The following is a 27212-nucleotide window of genomic DNA, read 5'->3' as shown; positions in this document are numbered from 1 at the left end:
TTTTGTCATAATTTTTTTTTGATCCTTTCCCATGTATATAGCCATGTTAAACAATATCCCTAATCAACTAGCTTATACTCTTCCATGGTGTTTCAAAAAAAAGAGATGAAAAGATTAATACATATGAAAAAAAGGTTATGCAAGAATAAGTAGAAGTTTTATTAGGAATTTTATAAATATCCATAAATGTTTTTATTTAAAAATGGAATGACAATTAATATAAATATATTGAGTAATTTTGCAGTACAATATAATAGAAAAAGAGAAAGAGGTAGAGAAAGAGAGAGATTCCATTGACAAGAGTTATGTGGTTACATGGATATCATATCTTTGTATACATGGACAAGGGAAAACCAAAAGTTTCCCATTTTGGACCGCACATCCATGGGATGGGCCCTTTAACACTCCCCCTTGTGTGGTTCAACGACAAAACTTTATACATAGTGCTTCACATATAGTGCTTTGAATATAGTTCTTCAAATGTGGTTCTCTCCTTGATGACTTGTGCCGTAATCAATTGCATTACTAAAACTTTGACAAGGAAAAACCCAATGGGATAAAACCTTCGTACTACTCTTCACATGTAGTATTTCATGTGTCTTACTTTACATGTAGTTCATCACATGCAATATGATCTTCACAGATCGATGAGTCTAAGTTAATTTCCTCGTTAAAATTTCTCCAGGGAGACCCAGAAGGAAAAAAACTGAATTAAATAAAAAGAGTACAATATTAATCAAACTTAGAACATAGTTGGACTCGAATATGTTGCCTCATTAAAACCTTGACAAGGAAAGCCCAGTGGGATAAAACCTTGACGAAGGAAAAAGAGTACAACGTGACAGATGCAAGTAAAGGTGATTTGCTGCAGATGATCACTTTGTTTCGTTGAAGTTGACTAGTTGCTTCACAACTCCTCAGGCATAAAATCCTTGTGGGAAAGACAAAAGCCTTAGTCGGGAAATTACTTCCCGGTGTTTGTTGTTGTCTCATTAAAAACTTTGCCGAGCAACAAAACCCTGTGGGAAAAAGTAACCTCGGTGAAGGAAAAAAGTTCAACACAACATTAGATGCTCCCCCTGATATCAGAAAATTTTCATTAGTCTAACGCAGTCAAAAGGAGTTTATCACACTTTACTTTGGTGACTTGGATGTTTATAAAACCATGTTGTTGATTCTGGAAGTTACGTTGCTTAACGGACCATCGTGTTTCATTTCTTTGATTCAGATATTTTCAATAATATCAATGCGATCTTTATGTCCTCAACGTTCAACATACTTGATGATTTTAGTATTGTCTCGCTAAAAACCTTGTAGAGTAACAAACCCTTTGGGAAAAACTATTCTCGATCGAAGGGAAAAATAGTACAATACAGCTTTAATTTTGAAGTATACTTAAGTGCAGAACTAATATGATGAATTTTCATACCTGTACCATTGGCAAGATGAATTTCCTCAGAACTATCAAAAGGATTAGAAGTATGTAACTAAGTTTCATCAGCTGTAATATGTTGATTATCTCCACTATTTGCATACCAAGGATTTTCCCCCAAAATATTTGCAGAAGCCAACATATATAGCACATAGATGATATGGTGTCTTGGTGTTTTGATAAGAAAAATTCATACGTTGACAGCATGAGAGAGCATCATGACCAGGTTTGATGCAAATTTGACACATAGTAGAATCTAGTGCTGATGAAGTAGATGGTTGTGATACTTGTAGTGGTGCTGGTGGTAATGGTGCAGAAGTAAAGTTGAAGTAACTAGGAGAAGGGGATCGTGGATGAAATTGAAAATTACTCCTAGCTGGTTGATGACAGTAATTACCTCTGCCAAGACTACGAGATCCATATTGATTACGCATAGAAGCTTGAAAATCAACAAAGGCACGAATGTTAGCTTCAGAAAGAAGAGATAAAGATCGATGGTGAGCAGCAACTTCTTCAGAGAGCAGAAGATTGTGTAGTTCCCTTGAATCAACTGGTGGAAACCGAACACGAATTGAAGTGCTAAAATCTTGATAGTCTTGACCAATTTCGTTTAAGATAGTAACAACAAGTTCATCATCTGAAACAGTAGATCCAAAGGAAGCCAATTGGTCAGCAATTTTCTTGATTTCACCAAGATAAGTCATCACAGAACCAGATCCAAGCTTCAAAGATTGCAATCTGGTACGAAGTTGAACGGATGTGTGGCGGAGGTTCGAGCAAAGCGTAATTCAATGTTACCCAAAAGTTCTTTAGCAGAAGTAGCACCAACAACATAAGGAAGAACATAATCAGAAATTGTTGATTGAATCCAGAAAATTAAGGTATTATCATCTTCAATCCAGTTGTTGTATGATTGATTAATGATTTCCCTGTCATCGACATCGATTCATTCATGAATATATTTACGAGGACATGGAATAAAATCATCAAGAAATCCTGAGACCTTGTATTCCTTCAAAAGAGGAAATAAAACACTCTTCCAGGTGAGAAAATTCTCTTCTGTAAGCTTGAAATGGATAATATTGGAGATGTGATTTAATGGAACTTGAGAAATGCGAGAATCATAATTATTGGAAGCCATTGTAGATCAAAAAACAAGGACAAAGAAAATAACAGAAGGATCAAAGATCAATGAAGAAGGCATCGGAACAAAGGATCTTACCAACGAATGATACCATAATAGACTTGATGTTCTTGATGAAAACAAGAATAGAATTACACAGAAAAGTTACAGAGAAAACCCTAGAAAGATTCAGACAAAAGTCCGTTTCTTCATTACAGATTAAACGAATGAAAGGAAATCATTTAAAGATACACAGATGACATGGACAGGACAATCAGTCAGATCGTCAACAGAAGAACCAATAATAAATAGACAAGTGTAAGAATAAGACTGGTACAACTGTGCCCATCTTTCAGTTACTAATACAGTTGTACCACCTGACAGTTAAGCTGAAATTTGTCTTTTACAAATTACAAATTGTCAGAATATAAGTAGAATACATCTCAAATTCTCAAGCTTGAAACTGAAACTGAAATGGGTTTTGTCACTGGCATGGAGGATTGGAAAAGAAACCCGATCAACAAAGACAAACATGGTGGAACTAGAGCTTCGATATTCATCCATTGTAAGTTATATACATCGCATGGACGTTATATAATATTAGCGCGTACTGAGTTATATATGCTAATGATCTTCTGTTTCAATGTTGATATACTTTGTAGTTTTGGTGGTGATCACAAGCCTAACATTCATCGGGAATGTATTCAACATGATTTTATATTTCACTCAGACAATGCACATGGATATAGGACGTCTATATCGAGTATCACTATTATCATCGGTGTAACTTGCGGGTTTGTATTGGTTGGAGAGATCTTCTCTGATTTTTACATAACTAGGATTACTGGGATCCTAATTTTCGGTCTCATTCAGTTCTTGGTAAGAGGCTTCGAATACTCCATAATTTTAAGCTTAATCTTAACCATAATTTGGAATTTCCTTGTCATTAGAATGTTGCAAAACTTAGTATTAGTTCTCATTTTGACAGGTTTGTGTGTTACTGACATTTCAAGCACATATTCCATCACTTCAACCACCACCATGTAATATGTTTGCGCCATGGTGTAATTGCGAAACAGGTGCACGGTTATAGTGCAACTATATTTTACGGCTTTTTGCCTTTGGAGAAGGTTGTTTAAGAGAAAATCTTGCGTACTTAGGTGGTGACCAGTTTGATGAGGATGATCCAACAGAGTTAAAGCAAAGATCTAGATTTTTTAATTGGTTCACCTTCCACTACACCAAAAACAACCTTTTTAAGATTTATAAACGTTGCTATGAATTTGAGCAACGTTTATAACTGTTGGTAAATCGGATTTTCGCATATATGTGCAACGTATAAATGTTGGGCAGGTGGTATTGCAACCTATCTGTGCAACGTAAATCTTTATTTGCGCACGTAAATATATCTGTTGAACATTTTTATTGGGAAATTACAATTACAATTCTTTTATTTAGCATTCCAATACTATAAAACTGGTAACCTATCCTTATAATGTTGTCTCTTCATGTTTCAATCATTACCAGAAACAAATTCATGTTTCATTTTTACAATGATTAAACTAAAAATAAAACAACTTCAACAAAAAAAACTAAAAATAAGGCAAATGAAGAGCCTTCAACCTTGGATCAAGGTAAAAACACACCAATTTTCTCGCGCAGTTAATCCTAATGCGGGGTTTAGCCATTGACATCATTCTTATATATAAGACCTATGTTTATACGACTGATAGGGGTATTGGCAGCTGGGCCCTTCAAAATTCCAATAGCACCTCCAGTGACCCAAGTGTTGATGCTTGAGCACAAACACATCTACCACTCTTGTCAATCCTTCTCATGATGGACTTCATATCTTGCATTGTTGCTTCCTAGATGTTTTCAACATCATCATCTGGACACACCACATACAGACCAGTGCCAGCGACAGCATGATCAAGACCGTGAAAAAGTTATAAATTGAGATTTAAGTCGAAACCCATTTAAAATGTCGTTGTGATGTATGTATGGATCTACCAATGTGCACCAACCAAAACCAAATGGAAAACAAACATTACCTGAGCATTGATAATCACACCATGTACTGTGTACCCAGATACTACAACTTGGTTATCTTCGACAACCGTATAATTTACAAGCCTGAATATCTGCACAAATAAAGTCAAGGATATGAACCAAACATAAGCATAAAAACATCACATTAATCCTTTTAATACAGTAAAAGGTAAGTAAAAAAATCCAACCTGTTAAGTCTTCTTCACTGAAAAGATCACCAAGTGTATAATGAGCCAAAAATTGCAAGAAGAATAATATAATCACGCAACAAGCCAAAAAAATAAAAAATGATTTTGCGTTTTCACAAAAGTGTTCATTAAGAGCAAAGTAGGATGGTTAGATTACTAATCTCCAATAACGAGAACTTTGGAATTTTCTTGACTATCTCATTTGTTTTCTGATAAAGAGGTCTCAGGTCTTCATTACATTTCTGCTCAATAAGCACTTGCGGTTCCCTTGCCATTTTCTCGAATTCTCACTCCACATCGATGCTTTCACGGTATTCTCACCATTAATCTATAAAACATTCCCAAATAGACACTTTATGACATGGGAGAAAACAATGAACAAAAAATTAACGGGATAACATGTCCTTCCGAAGGACGTTTGATAAGGTAAGTGCATTTCCCCTGTACTGGAAAGGAGACACGTCTGTCTGCGTTATACAAAGTGAAACGTAAGTAATGCAACAAAAACTAAACAAGGAAAATCTATGGATATAAGTAAATAAAGGATGGAATCTTGCTTTCACTTTGTCAGCTGGTTGGACTATTTGAACTATATATAAGTGAATGTAGTTGTAGTTGTATCGGCTTTTGGTATAGAGCAATAGCAATAGACTAGTTTTGTCTCCGAAGATTTTTGTAACCTCTTCACTTGTTGTAGGTTCTTGTAGCGGCATTTCGCAAACGCAAGCTTCAGTTCCCCGAAAATGATGAAGAAATTTACTTGGAAGAAATACCAAGGAAGATAATGTTGGGGAAGTACTCCAACACACCAAAGACTTAAAGTAAGTGTCATTTAAGTAAATATACTAATTAGCTCGAAGTGCTAGAGCACGAGATGATATGTTGGTTTTATTGATTGTTGTATGTAGATGGCTGGAGAAGACATCGATTTCTGATGGAAGAACTGGAAATTGGCATCTTTGTAGTGTCAGCCAAGTAGAAGAGATTAAAATTGTTCTCCAAATGCTCCCATATTTTCTTAGCGCAACTATATTTTACAGTCCCGTGTCTCCCGTCTTTCAAGTCCAAACATTGTCAGTAGAACAGGGAACCACAATGAACACCAAACTGGGTGCAATTAATGTCCCACCAGCATCTCTCTTTGTTATTCCGATATTCTTCCAACTATTTATATTAGTCATTCACGATCGAGTATTTGTACCATTTTCGCGTAGAATCACAGGGTGCCCAACTGGCATAACTCACTTGCAACTCGTAGGTGCCGGTTTCGTAGCTGCAATCGTGGCAACCTTTTTTTTGGGGATGTCTTCGAGAGGAAAAAGAAGGCTGTTGCAGAGGATCATGGACTACTTGATTCAGGAGGTGTTGGAAATCTTATACCATTTCGATTTTTCGCGAATCATGTTCACGCGACTAACACAATAATGATAAGAAGAGAGTTAGAATGACTTATCGGATTGGTTGATCGAGGCGAGGTATTCCTATTTCCTTAAAGACAATTCATCCCCGCATACGGTGCTCACGGTTCTACGGATGTTTCCTTCCAAGATACAACGATCACGCTTTATAGTAAGTAGCATTACAATACCATTAGTCCAGCGAATGTTGACAATTACTGTGCTCTTAAATGACTCTGACTCTCGACTTCAAAACATGTTTTCTACTTCACAAAAAAGCTTGAAAAAACTCATACAAAACAAAACTAAGAGGATGGTTTATATAGAGTCAATGATGACTCTATAAGGTGTCTTTTCACCAATAGGCGATTCTCCATGGCCAATGGTGACTCTCCATAACACATATTCATGACTAGGTGTCTTATGGTGAAAAGCCATAACCCAAACACATCTTTTGGAATTTAAATCTTGAAAATAATTTTGACTCAAATAATAATTTTAACTTAAAATTCCAACAGGAGGATTCGTTCCAAGGTTTGATCCTTCCTAGTAAAACGCGGCGTGTTCGGATGATGATCGCTTTTACGTGAGAAAGGGGGCATGGCCTCATTCATACAAGTGTTTTCGGTCGGAGCATCAAGCAGCGCAACCCGGTTCTACTTGGCTAAGCCTGTGCTCTTCCAAGGAGGGAGTTTATTTACTTGCTAGAGTCAGGCTCGAAGGTCTCCGACTACATGTATTGCACTAGCCAAGCTTGTAGTGACAGTATCTCCCCAGAAGTTGTTGGAACAATTGCCGAAATCCACCTGCAAAACAATCACAAACCAAACAAATAAAAATGCTATGGCTGAGTCACGACCAGGTCGCTCTCTTTAAGACGTTTCGCGGCTCTCCCCAAGATTGTGCAAACAATTCTTCCATGTCGCGTCGTCCCCGGATAAAACAACCGAGTAAATCTCTTTCACAATCACTCTTGAACTTTGAGAGTATGCGATACTTGTACACTTATATTCTTGCTCAAAATCAAATCTGTAGAAAACAAATGATAACCATTCACTAGTTTTCTTTCTCTCAAAAAATCATTTTCTTTCTTTAAAACTCCATAAACATTAGAGAAGAAACTCTCTCTTTTTTTTCCAACCAAAACTGATTTTTGTACTCAATAATATCAATAATTAATGATACTTAATTACCCCAAAGATAACCCCGTCAACTTCCCTAAATAAAACGGTCAAGGAATTAATAAGAATAAATTTCTTTCATAAAGATAAGTATGACTATTAAAATAAGTTTTAATAATAATGAAAAATGGAAATAAAATTTGGTTTTAAATAATATATTTCGAACAATCCCCCACTTATATTTTTAAAACATTGAGCAAGATATGTATAACAATGTGCATAAGCAAAGGTATCTTTCGATTTTGAACCTTTACATATTGTTAGACTCTCAAAAATTCTGACCATAGAGTGAACACAGGTCTTTGAACTCTAGGAGATAAAAAGATTGTCTAACACACACACAACTATACTAGTGTAAAGTCTAAAACCAGCACATTACGGCCCTGTGCTTGAATCTCGGTTTAATGAATGATCTAAAGAATTGCCCATATTCTCTTAGAAAGCGGACACACTTTCACATCCATATAGGTGAGTCTATCAAGAATACTCTTGTAGCTAAGTATTCCACTCTAAATATAGATATAGACATCATTAAGAGTTTTAGAAACAAAAACTCAACCTTATCTCGCTTCAGGATATCATGCGCGGGATGAATTCTCAAAAGCATGATTCTGTGTCTACATATTATCCCTGACTTAGCCTCATTTGAACCTACATTTTGGGATCTCCATTCATAGGTAGGGATTGCCTTTTGAACCTACTTCAGGAATCTTAAGTTATAGGTTTGGTGTCCATCACAAACAACTATGTTCATATCATTTGTGAATCGTTATTCCCTTTGAACCTATTTCTAGGTGGGTATCCATCACAAATGACTGAATTCTCAATGGGCATCAACATCATCCCATAATATGTATGCACACCTTCTTATTAATCTTTTCGTCAAAGGATCAACGATAACTCTTTTCTGACCGTATATAATCCATTCTCATAGCATCAAAATAATAGTTTATTCGATCACTGTATATGTCGACTCTAACGTTGTAATTAACGGTTCTCAACTCTTGCAATAGCCGCGGTACTATCACATTAGATTAATATGTTTGTTCTTCCTCTATCTAGTAGAGGATTGAATCGCTCCATCCCGTAGAGGATTCGTCTGAATACATTTCTAATCAGCTTCACAATATCCATAAAGGATTTCTGTAAACATTTTTAGATAGTGTATTTCTTGGTTTAAGGTTCTTTTCAGACACCTTATAAACTTTTCAAAATTTTACCAATTTTCCATACTAGGATTGGTAAGTTTGAATATAAAACCCCCACTATGGAAGCAAATATATTACACCCCCACACAAAAATAATAATAATATATATATAGTCGATTCGATCACGTATCAAAGAAACATACCAAGCTATCATACTCATGTCTAGTGCAATCATACACAATCTCAAAAGCACAAGCACTAAAAAAAAGAGAGAAAACTAGTTTATAGTCAGACTGTATATATTTCTATTTTTTTTTTTAATTTCATTTTCTATTTTCATTGAAATGAAAGAGATCCAAAGAAAGAAAAATATTCATTTCAAAGACATACATCATCTTTACTCAAGTCTTTCATATCAAATAAAAAACTAAGCATGTTCTCAGTTTCATTTTCATTCTATAAGTTAGAATAGAAGTTCAACAAATCACTTATGCATACAAAACAAAGAGTGTTGTGCATTTCACTTCATCAATTCTGAAATCATTCGGATGAATCAAGTAAACAATTTATTTATTTATTTTAAATTGTTTTAAGGTTGTTTTCAGAATATAGATGATAATTTATCTAACTTATATGCTTTCTTTTAGGGCTGGCAATGGATAGCCGAAATCCGAAATCCGTTTCTGAAAATCCGACATCCTATAGGATTTAATCCGACATATCGGATATCGGATATCGAAATCCGATAAGCTATCGGATAATACCTCTTATCGGAATCGGAATCGGATTGGGGTCCTTCCGTTAGGTTAATATCCGACATCCGATAGACTAGGGGTGTACTTGTAATTTCCTACCCCTAGGAATTATCTGTCGGGAGAATAACCTAATCAAAGTCTCAGAATCTTTAGTGTTACTCATTTTTTCTCATTCTCTAACACAAAAAACTCAGAAAGATATTCGTGAATCGTGATTTGATCGAGAGAGAGGGACTGAGTGATCGATTTGATCGTGATTTGGTCGATAATATTGATGATCAGAGACTCTCACTCAATAAGTAAGTCATTAGTCATGAATCTAATCGATTGTTTCGAAGTTAGTTTTTTTCCCCAAAATCGATTGCGTATTTGCATGTTTGATGTTTGAATATATCTGTTTTTAACTGTTAGAATCAATCATGTATTCATGTTCTTCTTTTAGATTTTTCATTACAACTGAATTCATATGAAATTAGGGTTTTCGATTTTATTTGAATTTAGGGTTTTGAGTTGTTTGATTGATTATCAATTTTATATCAACCAACGATACCCTTAAGCTGCTATATATTGTTGTCGCTCCAAAGGAATTTGAATCTTCCTTTTAGTTTAATTTTGTCATTTCTATGTTAATATGTCAACTGATTTCAAGAAATCTTTGTGAGATTTTTCCCCTGCTACTTTCATTTTTATACTATTTGGAATCACTATTTGTTTGTCTGCATCACTATTTGTTTTTCTTTCTAATTGATTGTTTCTGTTTAATCCTTTTTTATGTCATATGTACATTAATGAACTCATGAACTGTGTGTTTATTTCTGGGTTGTCGTTGTTCTCAGAATGTCTCAAAGTGAAAAAGCATCCAATAGAGTTAGAACTCCAAGCTGCAGTCAACCAATTTCCCAACATCCAGAACAAGAAGATCAAAGTGTTGCTTCAACAATTGCTTCAGCAGCACCTTCTTCGAGTAATAAGATATCATTAGCAGAAGTAGCAGATGTTAAGTCTATGTACAAGAAGACATGGTTTTTTCTCTTTTGATGTTGTATACTTTAGTTTGCAGACTGTTTGGTTGGGTGTTTGTAGTTTTTTTTTTCATGTGTGATGTGACTGAGACACTGGAGTAGTGTTTGTGTGGGTTTTTTTGTCTTTCAGTTAAGCTAAACACTTGAAAATTCCGTTAAATTTTAGATTTTGCTTCTATCCAACAAAACCGGATATTAACGGATAAAAATCCGATATCCGATAGGTTAACCTTAACCTTATCGAATTGGATTTTTGATATCCTTCGGATGTTCCGATAACCCTTAACCTTAACCTTATCGGTATGGCCAATATCCGGCGGATATTTATCCATTGCCATCCCTACTTTCTTTTATTGTAGAAACTACACAGTTTTCCATTCTTGGTTTACATAGATTCTCATCTTTAACTTACATAAAAGTATATATTTCTACTTATGACTATAACAATTCATACATCATAGAAATAACATCAACAAAACAAGCATGTAAGATAATTTAGCGACATGAATGCACGTGTCAACGATTTTATGTTTAATTTCCTAAAAACAATAGGCTCATGAATTTATCGTTCCAAAGATTAACCTTTTAAATAACAAAGTTACTTTCTATGAGAAGTTATCTTCCAAATTATAAGCAACAAAATGTTCATGACTAAAATTTAGTCTCACTATATATGCTTTTCTAGGTTCATTCTTAGTGAATTAGTTGTCACCTTCATTTTTTTAGTTCCTCTAATTTAAATCAAAGTTCATAAAACATAGGGTATATAACCCCCATAATTTTTTCTCAAACAAGAATTTCAAAACAATATCCAAAGATCCCAAAAAATTGTGAAAAACTAATGAACCAATGATCTAAACTCAAAACGTTTTGCACAATATAGAGAATATAACTTCAAATAATTTCCGTGAAATCAACATTACCTAATTCACTACTCAAAAATCATATTGGATATCAAGACAAGTTACTCTAAGCATCTTTATAAAATTATCAAATACTTTATTTCATCTAATATCATTGCAAGTTGCGTAAGATTTGAAAATGTACATGCTTTTATAAGTTAGGTAAGATTGTATACATGTTACTCAAAAAATTTACCAAGTTTATAAGAAAAATATAACATGCTAATATTCATCACTAACTCGTTGATTTCTTAAAAGCATGACAAAAAATCATATTTCAAATATTCAAAATTCAATTCATGTTATGATAAAATTATAATATCATATTCAAACATTTTATCCATAACCTATCATTTGTGTTAGTGCAATGATCAAATTCAACAAATTTCTAATCTCAATCTTGTTAATAACAAGATAGGCGGAAACTAGAATTCTTTCTCATTTCGGAAGTATGAACATCTTTAACAAGATTGTTCTTCTCAAAGTAAGCTTTGAGATCGTACCAATACCGAAAATCCTAGTGATGTGAGTATATCTCAACACCACTTTCTTTCAAACGATTTAGTTCAACTTTTGAACCATAACCTATCAAATCAAACATGGTGTAAAACACCAATATATAACAACCTCTCACCGTATCCACAATTCACATTAACTTAGCTTGAAGAGCGTTGTTAATAACATTTGATATCCTTGCAATGTCGTGCAAGAATAATAAATAAATTCATAATTAATACTACGTTCATTTCTTGGTGAGGGTTGATATTTTCATTAGTTTTGACTAGGTTTCTAATTATTTTGGTTTTAGGTTTGTATAAAATTCCATCTCATAAGTTTCAAACTTATACGAGTCATATGTTTATTGTCATACACAATAATTCTCAATATGTTGTTTCCTTAAAATTTATTCTAAGATTGAACAATCAATTTATTCAACTTAGAATGCCATTATTTGATCACTACAATAACTACAAATAGTTCATTAAACATATCTCAATTGCTTTTAAAGCTCAAATGGTTATAAACCATTGTCCGCTCTTTATGCACCAACAAACAAATCAGCAAATCCATTGCTGCACGCATCGATTAATCTCCCGCAATTTTTATTTCATTGAAAAATAAAAACTTGCTCAAGTAAGTGAATTTGCACCTGTCACAACCACTTACATGTAAGAATTTGAAACCAGAAATAGGTAATTTATGCACTTACATAATTACTTAAAAATGAATCAAAATATAGTACTCCAAGTTTCTCTTTAGTGTCAAACAAAGATTCAAAGTTATCTAGTTATAAAATCGTAAATATATTTATAACTTTATACTAAGTATATTATCAAACACATATGATGCGTTTGATTTCTAACAATAATCTTCTTTTTCATTACCATAACAAGAGTATAATGAAACAAAAACCCAAACTTATTTTTAATGTACTTTATTACATTTCTCCAATCTCAAGTATCATGTCTTATATTTTGAACAAGCATACACAACGATTTTGAAGTCACCATATCTCTCAATCTAAAAATCCAAAAAGGAAATTCACAATGGGTTTCGAAGATAAGTTAATGATCTAAAACTTTCATGTCGCACACAAACCCAAAGTGTCAGCACGGAGATCATAAAAGCTAAGTTAATCAATACTAAATTTCTAATCGTCAGAAAATTTCAGCAACATTATTCGGTTTTGTAATATGCTCTAAAAATGCTTTACGAACTCCAAAAATTCTGAAATTTAACGTGAGGTATCCTCATGATGTCTTATACACCAGGTAAAAATTTAAAGACCCAATTCCTTTTCGTTAAAGAGATGCACATAAAACTCTACAACCTATTAAAAACGTTCATTTATCTTCAACAATATTTTTGAATGCTAAAAATTCATGAAAATGATGTCAACCATGTTATAATCCTAGTCCATCGATATTAGACATCAAATTAATTTTAGGTATTAGGTTACCTAAAATCTCAAGCATCAAAATAAGATCGTTAAAACAAATTATACTGTTAATTTATTCAATAAACAAAATTAACAATGATACTTACCGCGTTTCAGCAATCGTTTTTCTTTTAATCTGTATGGCAGAATAAATCATCTTAAAATTGTTGGAACAATTGCCGAAATCCTCCTGCAAAACAATCACAATCACAAACCAAACAAATAAAAATGCTATGCCTGAGTCACGACCAGGTCGCTCTCTTTAAGACGTTTCGCGGCTCTGCCTAAGATCGTGTAAACAGTTCTTCCATGTCGCGCCGTCCCCGGGATAAAACAGCCGAGTAAATCTCTTTCACAATCACTCTTGCACTTTGAGAGTATGTGATACTTGTACACTTCTATTCTTGCTCAAAATCAAATCTCTAGAAAATAAATGATAACCATTCACTAGTTTTCTTTTTCTTAAAAAATCATTTTCTTTCTTTAAAACTCCATAAACATTAGAGAAGAAACTCTCTCTTGTTTTTCCAACCAAAACCGATTTTTGTACTCAATAATATCAATAATTAATGATACTTAATTACCCCAAAGATAACCCCATTAACTTCCCTAAATAAAACGGTCAAGAAATTAATAAGAATAAATTTTTTTCATAAAGATAATTATGACTATTAAAATAAGTTTTAATAATAATGAAAAATGAAAATAAAATTTGGTTTTAAATAATATATTTCCAACCGAAGCTCATTTGTCCTCAAGGCAGTACGTAGCCTATGAAGGCAGTCAATATCATGAGCAAGAAGATAACAACTCCGATACACTGAACAAATTCCCTAGGACTGCTATAACTCGTATAATATAAGCCACGGAACATGTGCAGGTATAGGACGATAAAGAACATAGAAACCCCGTTCGCATGCATATATCGGAGCAACCAACCCAAGTGCCCATGTCCGTTATGTGGTTGTCCCTCCGATTCTTTGCTACAGGCATCGTGGACGTAACCTTATTTGTTGGGTTACTCGAGTTTTTCAACACGGAAGTGTCCAGAGGGATGAAATCTCTAGGAACTGCTATGTTTTGGTGTAACTTCGGCTTGGCTTCTTTGTTGGGGTCTCTTCTAGAGGATTTGGCCAATAAAGCTATTAGGTATGGAGGTCTTGGATGGTTAGATGGAAATAACCTAAACCGAGGTTATCTGGACAGGTTCTATTGGTTCCTAACCATCCTTGGAGTTGTGGTTCTATTGGCAACGTGACTAGACAGTCAAGTCAAAGCCAAGAAGCAGTTCAAGCTGGTTTCTTCCGTCGATCCAACTGGCAAAAGAAAGTGGATTCCGGCAAGTCTAAGCCCAACCCAATCAGGACTCTCTTCCGAAGATTTTAAATCTCCATACCAAAAACTACAATAACTAGAAATGGTAAAGGAGTATTGTCAGGAAGGAATGTTGAATTAGTGGAAAGTCATAAACGTGCGGAAGACTCACGGCAGAAAATTTTGGAAGGTATGTCGGAGGAAGTTACAGAAATTCCTAATTTATCTGTTGCCCTTATAGAAAACTTCCAACTCATTACTTCCAAAACCTTTAGTAGAAGTTAAAAATGGGTATTGTCATGTTTGATCTAAAGAATTTGAATGAAGATTCAGGGAAACATATCCACACCATGTGCAACACAGTTGAACTTATAATGGAAGTAAGTACTAATATGGGAACCTGAAATATTGGTAAAGAGCAACAGGTGCAGCGCATATTTGCTTGGATAATTGAAAGACATGAAAGAAATTTTTTCTCATCAGAAGACTGAGGAATATGCTCTTATAGTGTTTGAAGGGGTAAATCAGGTTAACCAATGAATAAACTAGTATTATCCTGGAATGCCAGGGGACTTAATGCTGTGGAAAGATGGATATTTTAAAGGATATGATCAAGAAATATTACCCATTAGCAGCGGTGGTGCAAGAGACAAAGATGATGAAAATCACAGATTAGCTAGTTCGTCATTTGTGTGGGAATAACATAAACATATGGAGCATGATACCTTCATAACGCCTTAGTAAAGGGATGCTAACTATATGGGATCGATGATGAAAAACTTGAATGCATAGAAGAAGAAATCTCTCCAAACACTTTAAGCAACAAATTTAAATTCAGAGGGGATGGACTTTAACAAATGATTATCACCTTTTGATGATGAGGAAAGGAAGGAGTACTCTTGATGGAATTAAATTCAACAACAGGATGGGCTTCTGATGCATGGATAATTGCAGGTGATTTTAACGTAGTAAGAAGAAGTTGGGAAAGAAACAAAGGGGAGGATCAAGTCTTGGGAAGAATCTATTCAACAATTTCATGGATCAAAATGAGATGGTTGATTTACCTGTAGGTGGTGGCTTATACGTACTCCTGGTCTAATATGCAAGAAAACCTAGTGTTTTGCATGCTAGACAGAATACTCATATCTCCCCTTCCACAGAGAAAAAATTCACTGCAGGTGCACAAAATCTTCTCTCAAAAGAAACTTCAGGCCGTCATTTTAATTTCAGGTAATGTTTCTAGGTTCAATCCCATTAAAACTTTATTGGCTTTCCAACAAGACTTTCCTAAGTAATGTAGCTATCTGAGTCTTGTTTTTGCAAAAAAGCTCCAAAATCTAAAAAAGAAATATTGAAAATATGCAGCAAAGAACAATATGGGAAGGTGGAAAGTAGGAAAGAAAAATTGAGTGAGAAGATAAATGGCTAGAACCTCAAAGAAGAAGCTACAATACTCTCAACAAAAGATTTCGTCTATAGAGCTCAATGGAAGGTAGAGCTAGAAAAAATTAGGTTTGATGAGTTTAGAAAATGGCAAAGCTGAGCAAAGTCCAAGTCTATTAATGAAGGAGAAATAAACACAAGTTATCTCCATCATCTTGCCAATGTGAAAAAGAAAAGAAACATGGTTCACAAACTTGTGATAAATGGCAGAAATTATTTTAACCAAAAGGATATCAAAGATGAATTTAAAAAATACTTCTCCAATCTCTTTACTGAACAACATGAATGAAAGACCACAACTGGATGAATCAATGTTCACCAAAACCACTAAATAAGTGAAATCGTGCCTGGAAAGGCCAATTGATTCACATGAAGTTTGGCTATCTTAAAGCATTGTGAAAACAACAAATCCCCTGGACCAGATGGGTTTTCATTGGAATTCTTCAAGGTGGCATGGCTAATAAGACATCATGGTTGCACTGAAAGAATTTCAACATGAAGAACAATTAGATTAGAGGATAAACTGCCATTTTATCAGCTTAATCCCCAAAAAGGAAGAATCCAGCAGGCCTACTAATCACTTTAGACCAATTAGTTTGGTTAGTGGAATCTACAAGCTCATTTTAAAGATACTTGCTAACAGGTTCAAAGGGGTAATTCTTAAACTGATTTCAGAACATCAAGGTGCCTTCATCAAAGGACAACAAATACAAGATGGGATTCTGGTTGCAAGCGAGCTGATTGATAACAGATTAATTAAAGTCTAAAATTCCAAGGATTCTATGTAAATTGGATATAGAAAAGGATTTTGACAATGTAAATTGGCATTGCCTAGACTCAATATTGGAAAGTTCTGGTTTGGTGGGAAATGGAGACAATGGATTGGTTGGTGTCTTTCTGCAGCTCAATCCTCTGTATTGGCTAATGGAAGTGCAACTCCACAATTTAAACATCAAAAGGGACTCAGGCAGGGAGACTCAATCTCATCATTTCTTTTCATTCTAGTCACAGAGATCCTAACTAAGTTGCTGAATAAAAGAGAAGAACTAAACATGTTATCAGGCTTCAACATCCAAAACCAAATCAGTGTGTCTCACCTGCAGTTTGCTGACGACACATTGATCTTCCTTGATGTTATAGAAGAAGTAGTGGAAAACCTTGTTCTCACCCTACAAGTATATGAAGCAATAACTGGTCTAAGGGTTAACCTAGAAAAGAACACAGTAATCTGCATTGGAACAAATCACAAAATAACTAATTTCACTAAGCTGTTGAACTACTCCCTCCATTCCAGTTTAGTTGATGTTTTAGGGTTTTATTTCTGTTCCAAAATAGATGAGAGTTTAAATATTTTACCTCTACTTTGGAATCATACCATAACATTAATTCTCATTGTAATCATCAAATAGGGTAATTCATTCAATTTTTAAATATATTCCATTGAGGATATATACTCCATCTTTGTTAATTCTTTACTAAAAACTAGGTGTTGTAAACTTTTAAGAAGGTATTAATATGGGTGAATTTGGAAAAAAATTACTCTCTTTATTGTTTACTAATCTGCCTGAAAAACTCTACAACATCAACTAAAACAGAACCGAGGGAGTATAAAATTGAGATTCGTCCATTCACATACCAAGGCATGCCACTAGGTGCAAATGTAAGACAAAGTTCAGTTTGGGTTCCTATCATTAACAAATTTGAGAAAAAATTAGCAAATCCAGCAGAGCTCAACGAATAGTGTGAATCAATAGTGCTTTAGCAAGTTTGCCAGTACACGTTATATATGTCTCTCCTACTGATTCCAGCAGAAGTAGAAAACAAAATGATAAGAATTATGAGAGAGTTTTTATGGGGTGGAAGCTCAGAGGGGAAGAGATCTGCTTGATTGGATGAGATAAAGTGAGCAAACCCAAATAGATGGGAGGATTAAGTTTAAGTAACTTAAAAGCAACAAACAAAGCTCTTTTGGCCAAATGGAGTTGGAGATACACAATGGAGCAGGATTCACTATGGAGAAAACTCTGGCAGTATTTTTCTACTTAGTATGAAAGAACAGTTTAAAGGATGGCAAAACAAAAGAGGCAAGAAACTATGATGGAAGATTTGGGAAGTCATACCACTTGATGTACTCTAGGGTCCATCTGGACAGAAATGAATAGAAGAATGATGGGAAAAAAAACATGGAAGGGATAAAGGTGAAGTCATAATTGAGATCAAACGAAGAATATATCAATGGAGATCTCTTCAAAAACGGTTTCGAGCGAAATTCTTCCGAAATCGATCATCAACTGGGAGGCAGTTACTGAATGTAATTAATCTTGTATTTTTTCGGGCTTGAGCTCATGGGCCTAGTAGTATTTGTATCAGATACATGGGCATGAGATATGTCTCTAGTTGTTTTTTCCTTTTTTATCAAAAAAAGAAAAAAAAATTGCCCCGAATCAAATGTATCAGCCGAGTCGTATCAGAAAAACGAAAAAACAAACGCTTTTATATCCGATTCTCTTGACGATTGAAATGCCAAGTCAGATTGAGATCTAAACAAACAAGGCTGCTGGACTCACTGAATTATCAAGAGCCTGTCACCACCAACACACAGGTCAAAATGAAATGAGTCTTGTAAATGCAATAGTTTCTAGTAGTTTTTAGTTACCTCAGTGCAATAGTTAAAAAAGTTAATAATAATTACACCAAGTACTGCACTTGAATTCACTGCAAGTCACACTCGCACATTGCAAAGTCTTTGCATCACTCTCACTCTCATATATGGGACCAGCAACAAAACGTGAATCAACTGATAAGCTCAATAATTGTTGGAGAGAGTAGAGACCACAACGAGAAAAATCAGAGATTATTTTAATATTTTTAAACTTTTATATACCAACTTTAGTTGAATAGGATTGGACACTAGTCACGCATGGGCAAAAGAGGGAACTTGATACATACAAGTGGTAAGTACAGACGACTGATATCAACAACAATCTGGTACACCTATCACAACCTTGAAACTGGTACTCCGATGGCTTCTGTTCAAGGCATGGTGGATTGGAAGAGAAAACCAATCAACAGAGACAAACATGGTGGAACTAGAGCTTCATTATTCATTCACTGTAAGTTCAGATGAAGTTCTTCCAATTACGTGCATGAGTTACCCAGTGTTCTTCTTCTTCTTCTTCTAACAATAACGATATTTTGTAGTTTTGGTGGTGATGACAAACATAACGTTCATAGGGAATGTATTCAACATGGTCACGTATTTTCGCCAAACTATGCACATGGATGTAGGGAGATCTTCAGCAACTGCAACCAATGTTATTGGTGTATCTTGTGCGTTTGCCTTGGTTGGAGGATTCTTCACAGATTCATACATAATTAGGTTTACTGGCATCCTATTTGCCGGTCCTATTGAGTTCCTAGTAAGTAAATTGCTCGGATTACTCTTTCAAAAATAGAACAATCTCAACCTCAATCCATATGTCTAATTAAGAAATTTATTTAGGAATTTCTTCACTTTTATACTGTATGCTTGTTATTTTGACAGGGATATGTGTTACTAGCATTACAAGCACATCTTCCATCAATTCAACCACCAGTATGTGAAATGACAGAGCAATATAGTAACTGCAAACAAGTTCGAGGATACAATGCAGTTGTACGCTACATAGGTTTATACCTCGTTGCCTTTGGAGAAGGTTGTTTCCGAGCAAACCTTGCATCTTTAGGTGGAGATCAATTTGACGACAATGACCCAGCTGAGTTGGAACAGAAGTCTAGCTTTTTTAACTGGTACACCTTCAGCGTTTCACTTGGAGGTTTCTTAGGTGTGACTCTGTTAGTGTGGATTCAAGGGAACAGAGGATGGGATCTTGCTTTCACATTAGCAGCTGGTTTAACTCTACTAGGGGTGATTGCAGTCGCCTCTGGTTTCTCATTTTACCGGAATTTGATCCCCATAGGCAGTCCTTTAACTCGCATGTTGCAGGTATACCAATCTGAAAATCACTGCACTTGAATCACTAGAGTGATATAAATGTTTAATTGTACCTGTTGTTTTCAGGTTCTTGTGGCTGCATACCGGAAACGCAAGCTTCCACTCCCTGAAATGAATGAAGAAATCTACTTGGAATATAGCAAGGAAAACAATGTTGGCGAAATATTGTTTCACACTAAAGGCATGGCGTAAGTTTGTAACCAAATATATGTATTAACTGCAATCTGTTTCTTAGAGAGAGTGATTTGTTTAGTTTGTAAAATGGTGTATGCAGATGGCTGGATACGGCTTCATTATCAGATGGGAAGACTGGAGATTGGTATATCTGCAGTGTCAGTCAAGTAGAAGAGATTAAAATTGTTCTTCGAATGCTTCCAGTTTTTCTCAGTTCGATGATATGTTACATTCCAATGACTCTAGTTCAAACATTGTCAATACAACAAGGCGGCACAATGAACACCAAGTTGGGTGCAATTCATGTCCCACCAGCATCTCTCTTTGTTATTCCCATAGTTTTCCAGCTAGTGATGCTAGTCATCTACGATCGAGTATTTGTACCATTTGCCCGCCGAATCACAGGGTGCCCAACTGGCATATCTCACTTGCAACGTATTGCTGTTGGTTTAATAGCTATTATTTTAGCAACCATGTTGGGAGGAGTTATTGAAAAGAAACGGAAGGGTGTGTCAGAAGACCACGGATTACTCGATTCAGGAAGCCCAGTGCCAATGTCTGTAATGTGGCTGTCCCTCCAGTTCTTTGCTACAGGTATTGTTGATGTTATAGCATTTGTTGGGTTGCTCGAGTTTTTCAACACTGAAGTGTCGAGAGGGATGAAATCCTTGGGGACTGCTATGTTTTACTGCAATCTGGGGTTGGCTTCTTTGATGGGATCTGTTCTTGTGGATGTAGTCAACGAAGTTACTAGACATAGAGGGATCGGATGGCTAGAGGGAAATAACTTAAACCGTGACTATCTGGACCGGTTCTATTGGTTTTTAACCATCCTTGGATTGGTGGCTTTTATGAACTACTTGTATTGGGCAAGACGTTACACATACCGGCAACACAATCGGGCGGCAACTAGCTGAAAAGTCTACAGAACAGAAGTTAAGTTTCTATATTGTGCTACTGATATGATTAATCATATGACAGACCTTATAATTGTACTTACCCTAATGATTGTTTATTTCAATACAATTTCTACATTGTGCCACTAAGTTTGGTCCATTTTATTATGTCCATAGACTTTTAAAGAGAGCAATGGAATAATAGAAGATTCACATGATGAAAATCAATAAGAAGTCCAAGGATATACTTGCAAAAAAAATATCTCTGCTGGAATCCACCATGTTCTGGATATAATTTCCCATGATTTGTCTAGTTCACCTAAAACCAAAGACACGTAAATAAGATTATTCCTGTTTCTCCAATTTGCATGATAAGATTTAAAAGGACAGCTTTAACAGAGATTTTTACTGGTTGCCTAAATGTCTTGAATTCCATTCTCAAGTTGATTCCTTATCACAAAAAGGCTCAACAAAAAATTCAAGGTTTTATGCTACGCAGCAAACATGAGGCAACAACAAAAAGCATTTATTAGGATTGCCATAATTCACTTGACTAACAATCGCATAACCCGGCATCTAAACTATTATTCCAGTTGTCGTTTTAGTGATTTATTCAAACAACTGCAATCGCTAATCAAGTATCAACGTCTCAAGTCCCATTTTCTTAATTTTAACTTATTAGTACATCCCAGCTACCTGCATTATTGGAAATGGCATATTCTGAATTTTGAATGAAAATGAATCAATCATTTTGAAATGTCAATGGAATCAGTATGTATGGGAACTTGGATCTGTGGGCATGAGACAAAACTTATATACAGGTAGAGTGATAATAGAACTGCTTATAAAAACTTTGTGTACATTTCAAGCTTGAAACAGAAACACAAACTGAAACTGAAACTGCAATGGGTGTTGTCCATGGCATGGTTGACTGGAAGAGAAAACCAGTCAACAAAGACAAACATGGTGGTATTAGAGCAGCAACATTTATACACTGCAAGTTTGATATCCTCAGTTAACCGGAACTAATTATATTATGAGCAGTTCAATCTTCTTCTTCTTCTTTCACCACTACTTACTTCTCTAGTTAGTCTATGAATAAAAACTGGTTTTTTTCGTCAACTACCTGGGATAACGCGCCTCCAAAGAAAATTCTAATAAATACTAGCTACTTATCCACCGAGTACTTATGGGTTGTTTTGATATCCATGTTCTGCAGTGTTGGTGGTTATGACGAACCTAACGTTCATAGGGAATGTATTCAACTTGGTTACATATCTCCGCCAAACCATGCACATGGATGTAGCGACTGCTTCAACAGCGGTAACTAATATCATGGGTGTAGCTTCTGCATTCGCGTTGGTTGGAGGATTCTTCTCAGACTCATACATAACTAGGTTTACTGCCATACTAGTATTTGGTCCCTTCGAGTTCTTGGTAAGAGTCTTTTGCTCAAAGACATAGTAATCTTAACCTTAACTTTGTTTTCTTGCTGCACAGAATCTTACTACCAACCTTGTCTAAAATAATAGAGGAAGTAGCCTATTTCTCCTTAATTTATTATATATACCTACTATTTTAAGATAATTTTGTCACAGCTAATTTCTTGGTTAGGTAGAATCAATCTGAATTATTGTTCCTAGTTAGGTGTTGAAAAGAATATCTGTTAACTAAACGAACTTTGGCTGGTGGAAGGAATCAATCTTCTTATGCACAGAAATAGTCCACCGGCGTAGAGTTCAGTTAGACCACACTGGTGTTTTGACCATAATTACGATATCCCATGCTAGTTCTTATAATTGACACATTAAAGTCGACATGCACTAGTTGGCTTCTTTGACTATCTCGTGGAGCCATGACACTGACATCCATTCTTATGAGAAGACTAAAGCTATGGACCTGAAAATTGGCACTAAATGTTTTTTTTTTTTAAAAAAATTATGTGACAGCCATTTTAATGTAAGCTACTTATCAAAGTAGACTTTCAAGTGTTACACTCAATTCAACGACCACTTCCTCTAGTTTATAATTCAGTATATGAAAGTTCTCTTTTTCATCCCATTAGATCTAGAAAAATTCAATTGATTCAGATGGGATACCAAATTAACCATAAAAGTTAATAATCATATACAACATATGTGTTCATATTTCTTAGGTTTATTCTTAAAAGACTAAGCAATACAACTATTTTCTTATGTTTAACAGGGGTATGTATTATTAGCAACACAAGCACATCTTCCATCACTTCAACCACCAGTATGCGATATCTCAGTGCAATTTGATAACTGCAAACAAGTTCAAGGTTACAATGCAATTATACTCTACGTAGGTGTCAACGTTCTTGCCTTTGGAGAAGGCTGCTTAAGAGCAAACCTTGCATCCTTTGGTGGAGATCAATTTGACGACAATGACCCAATTGGGTTACAACAAAAGTCTAGCTTTTTCAATTGGTATACTTTCAGTATTTCACTTGGAGCTATTATAGGTCTTACCCTAATAGTATGGGTTCAAGAGAATAAAGGATGGGATTTTGCTTTCACTTTGTCAGCTGGCTTAGTTCTACTAGGGTTGATTGTGGTGGCCTCTGGTATCTCATTTTATCGTAACCTAATACCAACAGGTAGTCCTCTAACAAGGATGTTGCAGGTAAAGTTCCTCTCTTAATCATATCCATTTAGTGACAGAAGTTAAGAGAAATTTTGTTTCTCAACAAAAAAAATCAAATTGACCATCTCAGATTCCCTACACTTGCGAATAAGAAAGTAATGCAGTTGTGATTGTACCTTCATTTAGTTTGGTGTGGCACCATCGACAAGCTCCATACCCAAAAGTTTCCCTCACTCCTTCCGTTTCTTTCAGGCTCTGGTGGCTGCATACCGTTAGCGCAAGCTTCAGTTCCCTGAAATTGATGAAGAAATTTACTTAGCATATAACAAGGGAGAGAATGTTGGTGAAGTACTTCCACACACCAAAGGGTTAAAGTAAGTTTCCAATAATTATGCTAAGATTTAAAAAAAAGTTTTGTTAGATTAAATGTTAATATTCTCAGGTTAATTTGTTATATGTTGCACGCAGATGGCTAGACAGGGCATCAATTTCTGATGGAAAAACTGGAAACTGGCATCTTTGTAGTGTTAGCCAAGTAGAAGAGATGAAAATCGTTCTTCGAATGGTCCCAGTTTTTATCAGTTCAATGATCTGTTACATTCCCATCCCTTTACTCCTAACATTAACAATACAACAAGGAGGCACGATGAACACCAAGTTGGGTGCAATCCATGTTCCACCAGCATCTCTCTTTGTCATTCCCGTAACTTTCCAGCTAGTGATGCTAGTTATTTGTTCCATTTGCCCGTAAGATCACGAGGTGCCCAACTGGCATACCTCACTTGCAACGGGTAGGTGTCGGTTATGTAGCTACAATATCAGCGACTGTTATAGGGGCCGTGATTGAGAGGAAAAGGAAAGGTGTGGCAGAGGCTCATGGATTACCTGATTCAGGCAACCAAGTCCCCATGTCTGTTATGTGGTCGGGTCTCCAGTTCTTTGTTCTGGGCATCAATGATGTGACCACATTCGTTGGGCTGCTCGAGTTTTTCAATACTGAAGTCTCAAGAGGGATGAAATCCTTGGGGACTGCTATATTTTTCTGCAATATCGGGTTGGCTTCTTTCATTTCATCTATTGTTGTCAATGTAGTCAACAAAGTTACAAGACATGGAGGGATTGGTTGGTTAGAGGGAAGTAACATTAACAGGGACTACATCGACCGGTTCTATTGGCTACTTTCTGTTCTTGGATCTTGGGTTTCCTGAACTACTTATATTGGGCAAGGAGGTATACATATCGACAGCATAATCTTACTCCTGTTAGCTAAAATGTCACTACTAAACAGGAAAATGTTTTTCCATGTCGTTACTGTATTCCAATTTCCCTAAATATCAACCGTTTCTCATGTGTTTTAACTTCAGTCACAACTTGAGTTCTGAGTTGGCATATACATATTATTGATTTCAAACGGATGCATAGACATGGTGAGAAAATTCATGGCAGTTATAGAAAATTGACGGGAAAGAATGGAAACAGTATGATGGCATTATTCTCATAAACACAGCATCACCATCACCATGTCCTTAAGCCATGACTTTTCCAATTCCCATGTTCTTATTAATGCATGAAATCCAAACGACTCCTCTTAATTTGCAACTGAATTAAATGACATAATACTACATCCAATCTATGGACATTTCGTCGAACAGTGCTGCTGCACAACCAAAATGCCCAACGTTTTTTTTTTTTTTTTTGGATAAATCAGTAATTTAATCCAATTACATGACCAAAAAATTTGTTGCTGAGCATTTTTCATCAAAGAGCTGAACTGGTTGACTTCCACAGTTTGGTTATCCAAAGAGCACTTGAAAGCTACTGATCAGATACAAAGCTAAGAGTACAACTAGACTCACCCCCAGTGATACGCTAATTTTAGACCACTCACCAAAAACTTTGGCTAAGCATCGAATAGTTTGAGTGTAGGAGGATTGCGTACATTTTTTATTTGATCTGTACCTACCTATATCGAGCATGTACTTCATATTTTCATGAACAATGAATAACACCAGCAACAATGGTATTCTATTTGTGTTCACTCTCCATCTCTCATTTCTGATCTATGGAGTTTCTGCTGCTGACAAATCTAGGTATGTTCCACTTGACAGCGTTCTCTTGGACTGTGGCACAGAAACAGAAGCTACAGATGATATGATATGGGAAAGCAATTTTGGTTGTAAATACGCAGCTTCAGAGCTGCATACGTCAGCATCTTATGAGGCTTCTGAAAGAACCCCTTGGGTTCCTGATGTACCATACATGACAGCAAGAATTTTCAAATCTAAATGCACTTATAGTTTTCCTGTTGCTGCCGGTCGGAAATATGTGCGTCTTCATTTTTACTCGTCATCTTATGGGAATCTGAGTGCCTCCAATGCTATATTTTCAGTTTCATCTGGTAACTATACTCTCCTCAGAAACTTGAGTGTATCACAAACCAGTAAAGCCCTGAATTGAAGTAATGTCGATGCCAGATTTCTACACGTCAGAGACAAACGCTAGTATTGCGGGTCAACCACTGGGAATTCAATATTCGATTATAAATAACTAGCATCACTAGCTGAGAGCTATAAGCAAGCCAGTTGCAAGCGAAGCCTTAAGCTGTAAATCTTGTACACTTAGGTCTGAATTCCAGTTTCTAAAGTAAGAACAATATCCCCTTCCTTTCCTTGAGATCGGGACTTTAAGCCCCAGCATGGACCATGTAATAAACAAAACACTTTCTACCTTTTATTTTCCCAAGTAACGGTCTTCCTCTCAGTCTCGTGACTCTCTTATCCTTCATGGAATAATAGATTCTCAAAATATCAACTAATAATACAATTCATGGAGCACTAAGCATGATCAGTTAAGAGTGAGGACTCTTATGGTTATTACAGGTCTAGTGTTGTATGCTTGCAGATTCTGGCAAGCCTTCTGCACTATGCAAGATGATGTAATTTATTTCTAACATAATTTATACTAGGTTGTTTAGCAGCACCATCGGTCTACTGACTGCATAACATTGCAAGATAGAGAGTGTTTCAATCTATTCTTTTATTAATTTTAAGAGAATGTACCCTCTACATACCCATAAATCTCTTTCTACGACAAACAATTCTATTGAGTTAACTGGTAGGATACCAGTATAGCATTTCCAGATAAAGACACGTATGCGGGGAAGTACATCCAGGGACCAGATCTTCCTTCATATTGGGTTAAGAGGAGGAGTTCTATCCACAGCAGAAAACAAACCTTGAATCACGTACTCATACACTGATTTGACAGTCCAATTGGAAAAAATATCGTTTGGTCCTTTTTTAGGTGGGCCCATGTCTGTTTGGTCCTTTAAGAAAAACGCGTTTACTGTTTAGTCCATAATTATTTAAAAATATTAAACTGACAAAAGTACCCTTCCGTGTTAATTTCTACTTATTTTCTTGTAACAGTTCATTCCAGAAATGAAGTTCATATAAAAACCTAAAAAAACAGAAATGAAATCCATATAAAAACCTAAAAAAAAACAGAGTTCATTCCAGAAATGAAGTCCATATAAAAACCTAAAAAACAGACTTCATTCCAGAAATGAAGTCCATATAAAAACCTAAAAAAAACAGACTTCATTCCAGAAATGAAGTCCATATAAAAACCTTGAAAAACATACTT

At 35.5% G+C, this 27212-nt stretch overlaps 3 protein-coding genes across 3 annotated transcripts; all 3 read left to right on the top strand.

The window, feature by feature from the left end:
- Window positions 1-18825: 18825 nt before the first annotated feature.
- Window positions 18826-21060, top strand: LOC113278377 (protein NRT1/ PTR FAMILY 4.6-like). Its single transcript, XM_026527234.1, has 5 exons — window positions 18826-19009; window positions 19098-19315; window positions 19441-19881; window positions 19957-20078; window positions 20165-21060. Exons 1-5 carry the CDS (start codon window positions 18919-18921, stop codon window positions 20979-20981), a joined length of 1689 nt encoding a protein of 562 aa, XP_026383019.1. The 5' UTR covers window positions 18826-18918; the 3' UTR covers window positions 20982-21060.
- A 1196-nt stretch (window positions 21061-22256) lies between these two features.
- On the top strand, window positions 22257-23624 carry LOC113280411 (protein NRT1/ PTR FAMILY 4.6-like). Its single transcript, XM_026529037.1, has 2 exons — window positions 22257-22397; window positions 23166-23624. Exons 1-2 carry the CDS (start codon window positions 22257-22259, stop codon window positions 23622-23624), a joined length of 600 nt encoding a protein of 199 aa, XP_026384822.1.
- A 589-nt stretch (window positions 23625-24213) lies between these two features.
- Window positions 24214-24775, top strand: LOC113280410 (protein NRT1/ PTR FAMILY 4.6-like). Its single transcript, XM_026529036.1, has 2 exons — window positions 24214-24270; window positions 24320-24775. The coding sequence occupies exons 1-2, from the start codon at window positions 24214-24216 to the stop codon at window positions 24773-24775; spliced, it is 513 nt and encodes a 170-aa protein (XP_026384821.1).
- The last annotated feature ends 2437 nt before the right edge of the window (window positions 24776-27212 follow it).

This window comes from Papaver somniferum, chromosome 5, assembly GCF_003573695.1.
Source record: "Papaver somniferum cultivar HN1 chromosome 5, ASM357369v1, whole genome shotgun sequence".
In the NCBI taxonomy this organism is placed as follows: domain Eukaryota; kingdom Viridiplantae; phylum Streptophyta; class Magnoliopsida; order Ranunculales; family Papaveraceae; genus Papaver; species Papaver somniferum.
This window is presented reverse-complemented; position numbering and strand designations above follow the sequence as displayed.

Excerpts from the sequence above, each read along its gene's own strand:
- LOC113278377 (XM_026527234.1), top strand. The coding sequence starts at position 18,919 with ATGGCTTCTGTTCAAGGCATGGTGGATTGGAAGAGAAAACCAATCAAC. Across the intron at positions 19,316-19,440 it reads CCGGTCCTATTGAGTTCCTA|GGATATGTGTTACTAGCATT; the intron begins GTAAGTAAATTG and ends TTATTTTGACAG. Across the intron at positions 19,882-19,956 it reads CTTTAACTCGCATGTTGCAG|GTTCTTGTGGCTGCATACCG; the intron begins GTATACCAATCT and ends TGTTGTTTTCAG.
- LOC113280411 (XM_026529037.1), top strand. The coding sequence starts at position 22,257 with ATGGATGTAGCGACTGCTTCAACAGCGGTAACTAATATCATGGGTGTA. Across the intron at positions 22,398-23,165 it reads TTGGTCCCTTCGAGTTCTTG|GGGTATGTATTATTAGCAAC; the intron begins GTAAGAGTCTTT and ends TATGTTTAACAG.
- LOC113280410 (XM_026529036.1), top strand. The coding sequence starts at position 24,214 with ATGAACACCAAGTTGGGTGCAATCCATGTTCCACCAGCATCTCTCTTT. Across the intron at positions 24,271-24,319 it reads CATCTCTCTTTGTCATTCCC|ATCACGAGGTGCCCAACTGG; the intron begins GTAACTTTCCAG and ends TTTGCCCGTAAG.